This window comes from Hermetia illucens, chromosome 2, assembly GCF_905115235.1.
Source record: "Hermetia illucens chromosome 2, iHerIll2.2.curated.20191125, whole genome shotgun sequence".
In the NCBI taxonomy this organism is placed as follows: Eukaryota; Metazoa; Arthropoda; class Insecta; order Diptera; family Stratiomyidae; genus Hermetia; species Hermetia illucens.
The window spans coordinates 117,293,797-117,310,637 of record NC_051850.1 but is presented as its reverse complement, the minus strand read 5'-3'; the positions used below and the strand labels follow the sequence as shown (position 1 = coordinate 117,310,637).

General features: G+C 40.6%; 1 protein-coding gene across 2 annotated transcripts; it reads left to right on the top strand.

Annotated features, from left to right (window-relative positions):
* Positions 1-407: 407 nt before the first annotated feature.
* On the top strand, positions 408-13,068 carry LOC119647464 (female-specific protein transformer). Of its 2 annotated transcripts, XM_038048397.1 has the most exons (6): positions 408-549; positions 619-737; positions 12,024-12,109; positions 12,201-12,257; positions 12,320-12,706; positions 12,758-13,068. In XM_038048397.1, the coding sequence occupies exons 1-6, from the start codon at positions 497-499 to the stop codon at positions 12,917-12,919; spliced, it is 864 nt and encodes a 287-aa protein (XP_037904325.1). In that variant the 5' UTR covers positions 408-496; the 3' UTR covers positions 12,920-13,068. The 2 variants fall into 2 exon arrangements, with proteins under 2 accessions (XP_037904325.1, XP_037904326.1); XM_038048398.1 differs by lacking the exons at positions 408-549; positions 619-737 and adding an exon at positions 9,869-11,396.
* Positions 13,069-16,841: the final 3,773 nt, after the last annotated feature.

Below are 16,841 nucleotides of genomic sequence, written 5' to 3'. Positions count from 1 at the left end.
GTGATGTAGGGCTGGGAGGGGGGATTTCTGGCCCCGGAGTAATGACGTTGTGTTTTCAAGCAGTTGCTGTTGCGTGTGAATGAGGTCAGTGAACTTTGTATTTACTGCTAGAAATGCGCCTGGGATTATATTTGGTGTGTGTTGGCAATAGATAGTAGCATGTAGAATTATTGTAGCAAAGTCGCGACAAATTGGTTGTGATATGAAATTAAATATCTAAATTTTCCCATTTTTGAGGAACTTCTAGAGCTTAAATTAAAGATCTTATAAAAACAATTACTAATTCCTAAACGTTTCTCAAAATATACCCCGAGCCCAATATAAAGTCTTAAATATTGACAAGATTATACGGTATTGACAAGAGAATTCCCAATCATGAATCCAATCATGAACTACTCATCTGAAAGCTTCAAGAAGAAGACATATTTTGCAAATGGTCTACTTTTGAGTTATTTGGTTGTGTTCCATTTTGACAATTCCCAAGGAAACCGGAGAAATGACGTCTCGTTACAATAAATCGAATATAAGCTCGGAGAGAAGCGACCAATCGTAATTATCAATTTTACCTTCAATAAATAAACTATTTCGCTTGCCGACTGACGGAATGCCAATTTTCAGCGCACGACGTGAGCGCTCACGGGACGAATCCCCATCTTCAACTCAAGTCAGCACTGAACAGACGTACGCACAGAAAACATCGAATAAAGGGACACATAGCTCTAAAAGAGAACCAAATGGTATTGTAATGTAGTTGCAAAGTTTATGGTTTCAAACACAGAACGAAGCTTTGACCTTTGACGAAAATATGGTTTAAACACTTCTTTCAACATTTTCGCTCTGTTGATGACACGCAACTTTGCAAAGGTCAAAGATTTCAGGGAGTGTTTTAAAGGTTTTCTTTGTGTAATAATAACTAGGCTGCATCAACACCTTCTTCAATCAACACACTGAATATACAGACCAGCAATGAACAATGCGAACATCGAACAAATTCAAAACTTCCAGCGGTGTCAATATTACATCCGAGAACGTGAGCAACGCTTCGGATCTGTAAGTAGTGAAAATGTTTATTTGTATTTTTTTGGAGCAACGTTAGGTGAACTGTCTGCATAATGTGTATCCTAGGTATTTTCTTTATCTCTTCCCTATCGGAAACAAGCCTGAACTTCAGGTTTCATAAGTAAATACAAATTACTAAGAGTTTCCTTCCCGCTAGTTTCACTGAACTACCCCATATACAGTATTTCAGTATTTGTTCTGAACTGGAGTGTGAAATGTTCACATCTTCAGACTAGACTTGAATTGCAATAAGTAGGTTTATTGGCATTGGATACCACTCGTTCCCTACAATTGCTTTATGTTAGGTGTTGCATCGTCTAAAGAACTTTTGATCAAAAACACATAACCCGTGGTTTTGCATTTATAGCTTTGTAGAGATCACTAACTATGAAGAACATTAACCGTGGAGATCACCCCACTAACTTCATAACATAAGGCATTTCTTCCTAAGTCAAAACAGATTTCAAATTATCGTCTTCAAAATATACTCGTTGTTTGTTCAAGGATAGTTGAGAGAAGTTTACTTTGTACTGATATCAACGAAAAACAAAATTTATTTTTTCAATTTTAGCTAACTTAAATACTTTTGGAATGATTTCTTTTAACGGTGATTGAGTCGGTTGACTGTTTGACTTGAAAAAGGGAGGACTCGTGGTCAGATCTAGCGGCGCAGCCTCACTGCTAGATCCAACGAAACTTCTTCTCTGGACCGGGCGCTTTGAGTATGCGCCGCTGCAGTACTCCTTTGCAGGTTAATTCACCGAGCGGTAGATTTTTTTTACTGCACTCCACCCCCAGTTGAACCTCCGGCGGGAGGCGCCGATCCTTTCCCGGGCACGCTGGCGACGTGTCTCGAATGCTTGGCGGTCGCTTGATCTGCAACAGGCCGGTTGAATTTAAACTTTATCGCACGTCGAGAACAAGTTTCGCGGCTGGTCGATGATTATGATCGTCGGCACAACAGAGCGTGGAATCGACTCTCGATAGAGAACTTCGGCACATGATAGACCCTTAATGTTTTTTAGGGGAAATCGCCTCAGGCCACAACGTGATCCTGTCGATGATTGTGAGGCAATATCTGAAATTGTGCAATGATTTTCGAGGTGGATGGTGTAGAAACCCTTGATGAACCTAGGGAACAAACCTGCTTCTTTTCTTACATGCTTCGAAGTTTTACACTTCTGTGATGCACTGTCTGGCCTAAGAATGAATGTCCTTATTTCTGGACGGCCAGAAATATTTCACAGTGTCTAACCGGTTCGTTGTCCGGATACCTGGGTCCGGAATTGTATGGCTTTGGTCCCTTTTCTGAGGTCTCGTAGTATAACGTAGAGTTCGAGCCGAAAATGGAGAACTCCTTGAAAGTGTATTTGGAGTTACCATTCAGGCTCTGAAGAACTGTGTCGTCCTTGTGCCTCTCCGCGATTGCCGGAAAATCGATTGTGGCGAGGGAATCTTGTCCTCTTCAATGCGTGATAAAGCGCCAACAACTTCCTCGTCTTTTCCAGGCACGTGTTAGATGTTGGAGGTAAACTGGCTTATGAAACTCAAGTGCCTGAGTTGATAAGGAGATGCTTTATCGGGTTTCTGGTTTAAGGCAAATGTGAGAGACTTGTGGTCCGTGAACACTCTGAACGGCCTACCTTCTAGGGAATAGCGAACGTATTTTATTGCAATTCACACGTAGCACTGTAGTTCCGTTCGACGGGGTTCAACTGTTTCGAGAAGAAGTTCAACGGCTGCCAACTTTAGTTCAGCCTTTGGTAAAAAGCATTATTTATGGCGATGTCTGCGGCATAAAAAAAATGGCTGGGGGTGCATCTTGTTGAGGAAATGCCAGAAGCGTGTCTTCCATCAGCCGTTCCTTGGTTGGCTCAAACACCTGAATGGCCATTGTGGACCACTCACTCATTCGGGTGTATTTGGTTTTCGGCCCGAACAGGTAGTTGTTGAGGATCGATTGATGGTGGGCTCCACTGGGCAGGAAACCAAGGTAAAAGTTTAGCATGCCCAAGAACCTTTTCAGATCCTCAACAGTTTTGGAAAGCGAGAAGCTCGCGATTGCTTGCACCTTATCCGGGTCCGGTTGGATGCCATCATGCAGCAACGTTGAGAACAACACCGGCCTCAAGGGGTTGAAAAATGCGCTTGAGGTGCATATAGCCGTTTTCGGAACATCTTCAAGAGCTACAGGTATTTGATAATAGCCCTCGGTTAGATCCAAGGTAAAAAACACGGATACCAGCGAGAGAATGCGCAAAATCATGGATGAGCGGTATGGGATATCAGTCCGGAATAGTCTGAGCATCTAGGCGTCTATAGTCGCCACAAGATCTCCATTCGCGGTTTGGTTTAGGGACGATGTGGAATGTTGAAAACTAACAGCTGTCTGAGGGTCTGCATTTCCCCTGCTTGAGAAGCTGTTCAAATTCTTTCCGCGCAACAGCGAGTTTCTGTGATGGTAGTGAACGAGGTTAGAGGAGGAGAGCTGGTAGGGTTGATGTGGTGATGAACATCATCCTTAATTGGCTCGAAGAGGCTACGCTCGGTAGCTATGTTGCGGTATTTTTGCAGAAGTGTACGAACGCGTGATTCGCAACGTTTTCGAAAATATGGATAGAGTGTCGGATGAACAGGTGGAGATTATTTCTGAAGAGGTTGGCTTTGGAGTCGACGATGGATTTGCCTTGCAGATGTTACTAACAAACCATAGTGGCATAGGAAATCTGCGCCCAAGATAGGAGTGCTAATGTCCGCTATAATAAAACGCCACGAATACGTGCGTCGAGGTCCGGATGCAAGTGCGATTTACGGATAGACAATGAATTTGCTGCCGCCAATTTGAAAGCCTTAGGCATTAGTAGATGGTAGTTGGATACAACGAGAACCGAAACTGCTTCTGCTGAGGGGATTATGAATGGAAAAGCAAGGTGGTGCTATGTTTCGGGTAGCTGTACATTTGTACTCGTTGTACATTTGGTAGTCCTTTCCGTGAACTTTCGGTGGTATCAGAATAGCCCGATATCTGTCGAGGGTCCTGACGACCTAATAGTCGAGCTTCGTCAAGGATGGAGAGCACTAACGGTGTTGACTAGTTTTGCCGCGGTGGTTACTAATGCGGCAATTGTCTGCTGTAGTTGCGCGAGTTTATCTGGCGCGTCTTTCGACACCTCGCCAACCATGAGCCGTGAGTGCACCTCATGGGTTTTATGGGCTGACTACCGCCGGCATGTCCAACGAACTATCTGACTGGTTGTCGGATCCCCCAGCGTGAGTTCTGTCAGCAAGTGATTTAGCTTGGTTGTCTCACTTAGTGCCAGACGCCATATTAATTGCTCTTTTAGCAGGTTGTACAAGCCCTGCTGCAGCACGTCGAAGGCGAGCCCAATGGATTTCTCATCTAAGCAGCACGTGGCATCAGATGTGACGCCGGCCAGCGCGAATTGCGACTCGAGCTCCACCTCCTGCACGCGTGCTGCCGAAGTCGGCGTCATCAATGTAGAGATCACTCCACTAACTGCTGGATATTATTGAAGGGCCGGCTCCTTATTTTTTTTTACTTATGTAAAGAAAGACGGTTCTTCCCAAATCAAAATAGATTTCAGCTTGTCGTCTCCAAAATATATTGGCGAAGCTACGTCGGTTTGGTCAAGAATAATTGAAAAAAATTTACTTTATACCGATATCAAAGAAAAATACAATTTATTTTCTTAATTTTACCTAATCTAAATACCAACCTCACCCCTAGATCTAACGAAACTGTTCCTCGCTGATCCGGGCATTTTGAGTGTGCGCCGCTCCAGTACTTCGCTGCAAGTAAATTCACGGAGCGTTCGATTTTCTTACAGCAGCCTCCATAGCCTCATTCCTCGCAAGTAGACGACTATACTATAGGCCCTTTTAGATGCGACGGAGAAGGTGTGAATTTCGATGAGCTTTGGTTGGCTGCAAAGAACATGCTTTGGGAATTTGTGGCAGTTTCGGATTTTTCCACTTATGGATTGCATGTACTGCTTCTTCCGGTGGTCCGAATAGCTGAGTGGTTAGAGCACAAGGCTGTCATACGGAAGGTCGCGGTTCAAATCTCACTGGTGGCAGTCGAATTTGTATCGTGATTTGACGTCGGATACCAGTCGACTCAGCTGTACCTGAGTCAAATCAGGGTAATAATCTCGGGCGAGCGCAATGCTGACCACATTGACTTCTACAGTGTACTGTAGTGTACCGTTACGGTCTTGAATGGAGTGCTCTAACACACTTCAAGGCCCTGATCCAATATGGATTGTTGCGCCAACGATTATTATTATTATGTACTGCTTCTTCAATGGTTGGTGGAGATATTATTATTCCTTCGACTCCTATAAGTGTCATATCCAATTTAGTAGGTTGAGTGTTAGTATACTACTTACGGCTCTGATGTGGCCCTTGCCGACAAGAGGCATCGTGGAGTATACTACCGCATTTTTTGCTTTGGTAAAACCGTCACGGCTAGTGCCGTTGCTCCCTGTAATGCTCAATGTTATGTGGCGGAACGAACATACTCTGTTTTAAGAATTCGTTGGTCATGAAGAACAAAAAAAATTGTATCGACTAACGGTCACAATGATAAATTAATTAATAAAATATAATGTAATAATTGTTTCCTTATATGTTATTAATCAAGGTTTGATGGCGTAAAGTTCAAGCCATCCGAGTTGAGTTACTTCGAATAAAAGACCAAAATCTTTTTTGAGCATATAATTATTATATTTGAAAAATAAAAGGGTAAAAGAATTCTGTCTTTTTAACAAGTATCTTCCTTTATTGTCAACCCAACGCGTTTGATGTAATTTCGTAATAAAAATCAACTTACATACAAAAAATGTATACATTTCTACCATAATTTAATGCGATGTTTCCCTTTCGTATTTCCTTTTCCATCTGTTCTCTTGTTTCTTCACACTAGTGTGCGATGTTCGTATGAGAATTCTTTACTTAAAAAGAATTTCAAAAATTATCCCCTTAAAAAGTGTTCACTCTTTATTAATTCGCTTTTTCGGATTTCATGGGTTCGTACGATTATATTGCTTGAAATTACTGACTTTTTTGCTTATCATTTTTAGATTTATACAGAGCCAACAACGTCGAATAGTCCAGTGCAGTACATAATATTATTCTGCTCAATATTCCACTTTGGAATCGTTCTTCATAACTTTATGGCATGCGTTGTCTTATTTGTATTAAAATCTGCTCTCCTCTAATAGTCAAACGGGATTCTGAGCAACAGTGTTCTGACAGTTTGACTTCATCTGACATTCGTCGGTTTTTACCCAACTTTAATATCTTTGGAAATTCAAATTTTTAGGTCAATTACTCCGCTTCTCCTTGGCCCGATGAAGGTCAGGGCATAGCCTACGCTCCAAGTCATGAGAGTCATGAGACCATTTGAGGATTGCATTGGCTATTTCCCCAACAAATATATTGAGTGTTCGCTTCTTAACCTATTAAGAATTCAATAGCTCTTGATTTTTCATACGGTACCAGGTTACTTAGTTCTTACATTGGCGGGGACGCAGATGGTCATACAGTAGATACCAAGGGGGTAACTATGGCATTTCTTCTCTCAACCATTAACCTGGCATTGTAAGATGACCGCAGCTAGATTGTAGGCGCAGAATGTTCTCTCCTTGGCTGCTTTTAACAAATTTGATATCAGGATGCAGGCTCTCGGTCTTGCGAATCTCTCATCTTAAAAGGCCTTACTCTCTCTGATCCAATACCACCGATTTTGTTAGACAATTACCATGGCTCTTGTATAAGGTCACCCACAAAAGTAAGTTTGCGCATTAGAAGTGTAGACTGCTATTGAAAAAATGCTTGTAAAATAATTACTTGTCAGAGCAAAAGTGTAATTTATTTAATTACTAAAATGGGGTAGGGCACAAATTCAACGTCAAGAAAATAAGCATTCTGGTAGATCCATAATGCCGTCGATTATGTCCAAATCTCCAACTCCTTCTGTTGCCATGCACCCCCAAAACAGCGTGCCCACCACCGTGTTTAATAGTCTCTTGTATGTTCTGTGGTTGCAGTCCGATATTAACTTTTCTCCGCACGGTCATCTGAGTTAAATATATAAAAGTTTACTTTCATTGAAGAAAATGATAATTTTTCAAGGGCCATAACCGAATTTTTCATTTCATAGTTTTTTTTTTTTGCGAATTAGGCCCTTTGCAAGGTTCTTTGAATGTAGAAGCAATTCTTGCGTACGTGGCGGCTACGGTATCCGGCTTGGTATATAACACTTCGATTTTTTTGAGTATACTTGTTTCCAGTTTCTTGGGACACTTCTGTTGATATTTTGGGAGTATCGACATGAAGATGTAATGACAAAAATGGAATTAGCCGATGCGATGGCCAAAAGACCTTCCTCAGTGGCTGAAGATTATCAAGAGGGAAGAGCTACCTCAAAAACCCAAAAAGATGGTGAATTGACCGTGAAGGTTATGACCTCAAAATTAAAGAAAGAAAATAAAAATAAAATAAATCTAAATAATAATGATTATAAAAAAAAATACAAAAGAAAAAATATACAAAAAACAATTAAAAATCCCACACCGAGAGCTCTATTTGGTCACGTAATATCATTTTACACATTGGCTTCTCCATCTTAAAAATAAACACAAAATTGTTTTTCCTTTTGTTAGATATTTCAAGTAAAACTTAAGAAATAACGAGAAAAGTGTATTAAAGTTCACATTCTCTACATTATTATAGCACTCATCGAACATCATCTCTTGATGCGCTCTTTCTTCGGCCTTCGAGCGCTTTGATCCCTCACGTGTCATTATTACAAAATTCTATATGTTTATACCGATGCGTGGGTCAGGACCGAATTTCGAAGGAATTCGCAACGGCCTAACGAAAAAAAAGCAGAACGCGAGCTAAAACTGAAAAATAAAAAAAAAATGGGTCGACCGCGCGCGTGGACCAATAAGTCACCGGACCCGAGTGCCGTGATCGAGGGGGAAGATCCACGACGGATCCCAATTCCGATCATGGTTTCTTCTGCCTCAGATCGTGATTGAGGCGCGGCCCCTGATGTCCCTTCCCTTCCTTGACATCCTAAGGTCATTATTTCAGAGGATGTCCCTATAAAGGTTTTACGAGGTCAAGGAGGAAGAGAGGGAGGAAGTCCTCAAATCAATAAAAATTATTCACATTCCAAACAAAAAAATAAATATATAAAAATAAAAGAAAGTTGAACATAATATAATATACAAACGAAAAGAAAAATTAATCAATCAAATAAAAAAAAAGAAAAGAAATGAGATCCAATAAAAAAAAAATTAACATTTACACGTTGATTCACTCCGAGCTCGGCGTGGTGTGTATTTATGGTGATGCTGATTAACCCTCTTTAACACTCTTCTCGCTTCAGCCTTAGCCTTCACACCTTCTGTGCTTCGAATTCCTTCGTTTATTGTCTATTTTGAAATCCGATGCGGACCCACGCATAGGTATAGACATGTTAATTTTGTAATAATAACACGTGAGGGATATAAGCGCTGGAATGACCCCCCCACATTCCCGAGTCTGGTTAGCACAGAGGCGTGTAAGAACGTGTTAACCGAGCACTTTGATGGAGCATCAGTCTTTGCGGGCGGACCTTCACGGTCAATTTCGCCAACTTTTTAGGTTTCTGGGATAGCTCTTCCCTATAGGTAGTTCACGGCCAATTAGGATGGTCTCTGATCCTCCTATTCCCCATAAGTTCATTATGAATGGAGCCCAACGTGGAACCCAACATTTTCTGGATTCAGGCCTAATTTCTTATTTACAGGTTTTCTGAATCAGTGGAAGATAGCCTATTCCGACTCACAACTTCATTTGGTGGTGTCGGATAGAGAATCAATAGATTTTCAACATTGTTCCCGGCTAGGCTCCACGTACACTTACCTTCACATTTCTAGTTTTAGGTTTCACTACTTTTTCCCCGGAAACAAGTGTTCGTAAGCCTCGAATTTCCTTTCCCACCTTTAACGTAAAGTTTCCTGTTCTATCCTTGGTAGAATACCATAAGAGCTAGTCGTTTGTTGTGTTTGTTGTTTAGACTTAACGTCTCGTAGGTGATTGCCTTCCAGAAGCCTCTGGATCTACGCGCCTTTACGTCTATATGCTGAAAGGTATGCCGTCCGAGCTTCTCAGGAGTGTCCTTCCCTACCTTTATGTGAAGCGGTTATCTGTTCGTTTCAGAATTTGGAAAAAAACTAAATATTCTTTCTTCTTCGTAGGGATGAAGTGACGGGTGAGGTGAATCCTTGATGGTAGGAGGTAGTCGGCAGTATGCTGTGTCGTTCCGTCCTCAATGATTCATCTTCACTTGGTTCTGTGACTTCAGACGAGGAAGATTGAATTCTCGCGATCCCTTTTGTCTGTTTTTTTTTTATTTCATACTCTGCGACGGGGAGCAACTCGATTATTGTTTCTTCCTTAACAAGCACCGTGTGTGGAAGTTTTTCTGCACACAGGTGAAACAATTTTTGAGGTTGGGATGGCATTTTGGCCATGCGAAAGTTTTGCGGGAGTTGTGAATAAGTAATTGAACATTTAGAGAGAGAGGACTCCTCAGGGTACACTTTTTGGTTGGTCATTTCTACGGCTTATTTTGGTTTTTGAGAATTTACCACATTTCATTCTTTTTATTTTTGATTTATTTTCTTCCCCTTTGTCATACTATTTATATTATTTTGGCTTCGTCTTTACGATTGGATTTTTTTTCTTTTAATATTTTCATTTTTGCTTTTCATTACTTTTTGCGATTTCATTATTCCTTTTTTGCTTGATTTCGTTTCTTTTTCTTTCTGCCTTGAAATTTTGTTTGGTTTTTCTCGAGTGGAGAATTTTTCCCTTAAGTTCATCACAGTTCAATTAGATAAACTCTACCTTAAATAATTGCCTCAATAATTAAGCACTGACTGTCAGTGTACAAACTTTTTAACGTTTTATTTGTGCCACTGCAAAAATCGTACTGTAGCTGCAAACAGATCAACAAATATCGTTAGCATTTTCTTTCTTTACTAGCCCATGTGTAATCAAACTCGAGACATAGGTATAGCATTTAATACAGTTTTTATGTTTTGTGTGATTTGATTTAGGAGTTGTGCATACTTACTGTCGCGAGTAAATGTAAGGGCAGTCCTGCAACTTTGTTAGCTTTGCTCCGACAAGAAAGTAAGTGACATTGGTTACAAATTAATTTGACCAATTCTTATGGTTTTTGATATACATTGTAGGCCAAAAGTTTGAGACTATCAGTGAAAAATTTGTTTTATCGTATATATGGTGGAAACAGGCCGCTGACCGAAGAGTCAGTGTGGGTCTCACCGGGCTCACCAGCTTGTTCCTACCTTTCGCCAAAGTCTCCGGTTATTTGCCTTTATTTACACTCAATCGTTTCTGAGAAATTTCCTCCAATTATTTCCACTTTCAATGGTCGCGGAAAACAAAATGAAAATATTGCCAAGATAGAGACGCTATGCAATATTATAGATAGCAGAAAGGTGCGAATGAAATTAACTAAATGGGATACATCATTCGTCAGTTTCAATAGGCCGGTATCAGTATTAAAATTCGTCTAGAAACAAAGTTACCCTCGGTATTTTTTTCAGACATGAAAGCCTGAAATTTGTCTCCATGGACCGAGTACAATAGATATTCTTGCTTTGCTTTTTTAAATTCCTTATTTACATTGGTTCAAGCATGCAAAATCATTTAGAGAACTGCTAATTTTCTTAAAGATATTGAGATTCGAATACACCGCTGACGAAGTACTTGTTAACTTGTTTTTGATTAAACGCCAAACGCAACCAACGGGCTTTTACAAATTTGATTCCTAGTGCTACTTATTCTGTCTCTTAAAAGTTGATATGCTGTTTACTTACAACATTGTGGGAAATTTCAATTCCTTTGACTTTTTATTCATTTTCCTTTAAATTTTTTTTTAAAATGATTTGCCTGCCTTAATGTAACCTTCGTCTGGCTTCCATATAAAAATGACTGGACTAATTAAGGTCATTAAGATTTTCATTAAGTAGGGTAATAGTAGGTAAAAAAAGTAACAACTTAATGCCAAGCTCTATATATTTTCGAATATTCCTTGCCGACCAGATAAAGCAGATGCAGAGAATTCACTTTGTTAGGGTTGGCTGTTAACCTTTAAAAACAAATGGTGATTCAAGCTATTTTTTCTCCATATACTCATGTTTGACCGGCATTTAATTCAATAGTTAACTCTAAGGCAATTGATTTCTCGAATGTGAAAATGGATATTGAAATTTGCACTGCAGACAGTTCAGGTATCTAAAAGTATTTTCTAGAAAATTTGCGCGATTGACAGATTGTTAACACTAAAGAATGTTTATTTTGATAATTCCGGATGTAAGTACATATCTTTTCCGGACAAAAATCCAATATAGTTTTGGATACATTTGTGTACAGTGGATACAGTGTAACAATCTGTGTCATTCGTTTGTAGGGTGTCTTTTTCAGGTTTGACAGCAGTCCCTGGAACAAATAATCTTCAATCAACATTAAAGACAAGGACGCAAATATGCGATGAAATAAGAAAAAGTAGAATTTTCTTTAACGTAATAATGTATTTGAATTTGAGTAGATTTGAATTGATATAAACATTCAAAAGTAAAATTGGAATTAATAGTAAAATGTAAATTTGCATCCATAAATCAGTTCAAATAGAATGAAGTCAACTTTCAAAAGGAAAGCTAAATCGGCAATATAGAGTCAAACGAATTATGGCAATTTATTTTGAAGTCATATCAAATCTAGAAAGTATTAACCAGCAATCAAGACCTACATCATGAAAGAGAACCAACCAGCAATCAAGACCTAAATCATGCGACGATTTAATGTTGTGGAAACAGACTCATTTACATAATCTTTAATCCAAGAATTACTTTTTTCAGGAGGGGATAAGAAATATGAGAGGCATGGACACAGCAGCTCTAGAGGCAAAGTTGATTCCACAAGAGATTCAAGCACTTCTTCTATGGTATGTCTCAAGGATATTAAATGTAATTTATAGGCTAGGAACTATCTGGCTTTAATTTTAAGGAATAATATTTTACGTCTACCGATTTCAGAGCACCGATGATGAGGAAGATAAAATAAAACGTCATAAAACGCAAATTAGCCGCAAAGTAATTCAGTTAGAATCTGGTACTTCTTGCATATAATTACTTATTATTTTTATTTTATACAGTCCTATCGGCAACATGACGATCAAACGGCAGGACCGTCACGATCACAAGAACGACCAAAGAAACAGTCGGAAAAAATTCCCTATTTCATAGATGCGAAACGCGAGGAAGATCGCTTGAGGCGTAAATATGGTCACGATCATTTAAGTCGTTCCCGAAGAAGAAGCACAAGTCGCAGTAGACGAAGACATCGTACACGAAGTTATAGTCGGGAGCGACGAAGAAGCAGACATCGTTCATACAGTCGAGAACGGCATCGACGCAGTACGAGTTATGATAGGCATCGTTCTCGAAGGAGATCTCGAACGCCAGATAGGCGACATATTAGCTCTATGATGGCGCAAAGTCCATCATCATATATTCCTCTTGTTCCCGTACAATACCCATTTGTAAGTAGTTCACTGTATATACTATTTTAAGTTCTTAATTCTTTTCGTTAGCCCCCGCAGTTTGTTCCCGCTCCGTATCCACCTAGATTTCCTCCTGGTGGTGTTCTACGTCCTCCGTATCCACCGCCGGTGGTTTATTATGTTCCACAACCTTTAGTTCGACCAATGGGAAGGTGGATGAATAGACCCATTCGTCCGAAGAGGAATTATTAGATTAATTAATTTTTTTAGAAAGACTCTATTGAGCTTTCGTTTATTTATAACTAAGCTAAGGACGTTAAATTGTACATTTCTTTTTAAGACTGTGAGCTTATAGTTAAGGGAGAATTTATCGCTGAATAAATTACCACTCATATTCTAAATTTGTCTTTAAAATACAGTGGAGCTTCAAAAAAGTTAACCTGTTTGTTTTTAGACCTGTCAACTTTTATGAATTATCAACTTTTTAGGAACGTTAAAATAATATCATGGAATAACAAATAAGAGGTGAATTTGGATAATATATATGTTTTATGAATACTTCAAATTTTTCATACAATGCCTCACTCGGGAGTGAACAAATGATGTGACTGTTGACGGCTTTTGTGAAAATGACGGAAACTTTTAAGATAGTGCTACTAATATAGGCGTTAGTCTAAAAACCATTTATACGGCCTATTTTCCATGTCTCCGTATTCTACTGTATGAAAAGTTTTCTATGCAATTTTCTCACGGACTGACGCTACTTTTCGTATTTATCCTCTGCTTGCCTCAATTTTGGAAATTGGCGCCTTAGAAACGCTAAACTCAATTGCTAATCGACTGGCCGAAACAACTCGTCTTAATTTTTAAAGATGCAGTATTTTCCAACAATTGTTAACTGTTCTGTGGCAACACAGGCCAGCAGTGCTAAAAATAAAGTCCTCAAAGCTTTTAAAGACGTTTCCCGTTAAAAAATGAATGCATATTTGCAATCTTTGTTACATGTTATACATGATTTTGAAGCATATCTTATATAGAATTCGACGTGTAATTTCCATTTTTGAAAACAGTTGTCAGAAAGTAACCACTTTCATTATTGCCATTTTCGTCGAGCGAATAAAAACGGGCCCAAAGTAATTATTTCAATTTATAGTTCATAAAAAACGTACTCACTCTTTCTTTAGTTTATTATTGATTTATTGCGTTAGAAAACAATTGCCCGAGAAGCTAAAGCTCTTTCTCGGTAAAGTGGTACAAAAAGGCTCTAGTCAGAGAGTTGTTGCTATGGAACTCAGCACCTCGCATCCAATGCCGTAACACGAACCCCGTTGCAAGAAAGAATGGTAGTGGAGATACGACAACATAATGTAACATAAATAAGTAATAAGAACTGAATTTCATTGTCTAAATAACACTGCCGTCCTAATCAGAGACATGAGGACACCATTTTAAATTGATCCAGTTGATTCGCCTAAATGCTTGCTACATTTCTTTCTTCCAACGCAATTGTTGGTGGTGAAAGGGTCCCAGGGTGAAACTTGGATTGGTATCCACGATGGAGCATAAAACCCGGGAAACGCCTCCTGAACCAACACCAACAGCTCTACTACTAAACACTATCTCCACGTGGTAACCGCTGGGAGCTCTTACTTAACGAAAATATGCAGACGGATAAGGATGAAGGCGAGTCTCCCGCGCCTAAAAACGGGACAATTTATACCAACTGGTCATCCAGGTTGGAGGTTGGGTAGGGCTGACAACCGTACACGGAAAACCGAAGTTCCAAAGCCACAACAGGAGCCTCGGACTGGACGGAGAATACAATGACGAATCCGGCAACGACAAAGGAATAACGCTTTGCGCATTTTCTCATGGAACGTGGGCTCCCTGTACAGAGCTGAAGCTGCTGAGTAGCTAGCCGCTACCCTACCAATATAAGGCTGATGTAACAGCGTTGCAGGAGATGCGTTGGACAGGGACCGGTTTCCTGGAGAAGAGTCACTACACCATATATTATAGTGGCCATCCAGTAAACCATGTGCTTGGAGTAGGTTTCTTAGTCAGCCAAAACATGAAACCTGCTGTTATCGGCTTTGAAAACATAAGCGAATGGCTATTCACTTTGCGCTTGCGAGGTAAATTTAGAAATATAAGCCTCATTAACGTTCACGCCCCTACGGAGGAGACTGCAGAGTCGGAGAAGGATACCTTCTACGAGGCAGTAGAATGAACCCTCGAAGCCTGTCCCAGATATGATATCAAAATCATACTTGGGGATTTTAACAGCCAAGTAGGGAAGGAGCCCGTATTCAGGCGATACGTTGGCTCCCATAGCTTACACCAAAATACAAATGATAACGGACTGCGGACTATTCAATTAGCAGGGTCACACGAAATGGTTGTTGGAAGTACCTGGTTTGCGCGGAAAGCGGTCCACAAACATACGTGGGCCTCTCCAGACGGGACCACTTTCAACCAAATTGACCATGTGTTGATTGAACGCCGCCACCTCTCAGCCTTGATGAATGTCAGAACATATAGGGGGGCCAATATAGAGTCGGATAACCATCTCGTTGGCATGGTGCTCCGAGCTCGAACAACAACATCACCCAGAATCTTCTCTGACAATTAGGTGAGAGTTGACACTGAAGCCATTCACAACACAGCCCTCCGCAACACATATAAGAGGGAAATGGATGCCGCAATAACCGCAGTCAGCAGAGACCCCGGAGATGAAGCATCAACAAATGATCTTCACAACCACCTGAAGAACGTTATCATAAATACTTGGCCCCAGCCGCAAAGAGTCAGAACGGCTGCTTTGAAGATGAATGTAAGCTAGCAACGGAACGGAAGAATACCGCATACTGAGTAATGCTGCATTATCAAAGACTTATCCCGAAATCCGGCGAGCGGAGAAGCGACTTCACAGACGGAAAAAAGAAGCCTGGGAAAACCAACAAGTCTGTGAACTCGAAAAGTATAATGAGCAAACGGACCAGGGGCGCAAGTTTTACCAACAAGTCAGCAGAATGAAGCCTTACACACCTCGATGCTCGTCCTGCCGAGACAAAGAGGGAAATCTGATTTACGACAGAATGGGCATATTGAAGCGATGGGTTGAGTACTTTGATGAACTACTGAACAATTAGAACATCGGGAAGTTGGATATCCCGCCAACTGAAGACGGCTGATAAATATTGCCACCACCAAGTATAGAAGAAACAATCCGTGCAATTCATCGGCTTAAAAATCATAAGCCGCCAGGAGCCGATGGAACTACAGCCAAATTGGTTAAATATGGAGGCGACCAGTTACACCAAGTGGTTCATCAACTTGTGCTCAAGGTGTGGGACAGCGAACCAATGCCTGACGATTGGCAAAGAAGCATTATCTGTCTCATACATAAAAGGGAGATATCACACAGTGCAGCAATAGAGGTACCACGTTGCTGAGTACCATCTATAAGATATTCTCCTCTATCTTGCTAGGCCGGATAGTCCCATACGCCCAGAACATCATTGACCCAAAGAGGCTTCACTCCAGGCACATCAGCAAAAGATCAAATTTTCTCTCTGCCGCAAGCGATGGAAAAACTGTTGGAAAATGGACATCAGTTGCACCATCTTTTCATCGACTTTAAAGCCGCCTATGATAGTATAGCCAGGGTAAAACTGTACACGGCCATGAGAGAATTCGATATCCCGACGAAATTTATAAGACTGACAGGGCTGACCCTGACCAATGTGCGAGGCCAAATAAAAGTAGCAGGATCACTCTCAAGACCATTCGACATCAAGAACGGTCTACGACAAGGGGATGCCCTATCATACATCCTCTTTAGCCTGGCCCTCGAGAAAGTGATCCGTGATGCTGAGGTAAATGCAAGAGGTACGATCCTCTTTAAGTTCACCCAACTACTGGCCTGTGCTGACGATATCGACATGGGAAGAACGACCCGAGACGTACAAACTGCCTTCATCCAGATCGAGCAGGCGACGCGAGATCTTTGGCTGCACATCAATGAAGGCAAGACAAAGTGTATGGTGGCAACGTCAGCACCAAAAAACAACTAACCAACAATATCACTGGTCGAACGGGAAGAAAAAAGATAGGAGATTACAACTTTGAGACCGTTGATAATTTCTCCTATCTAGGGTCGAAAATCACAACC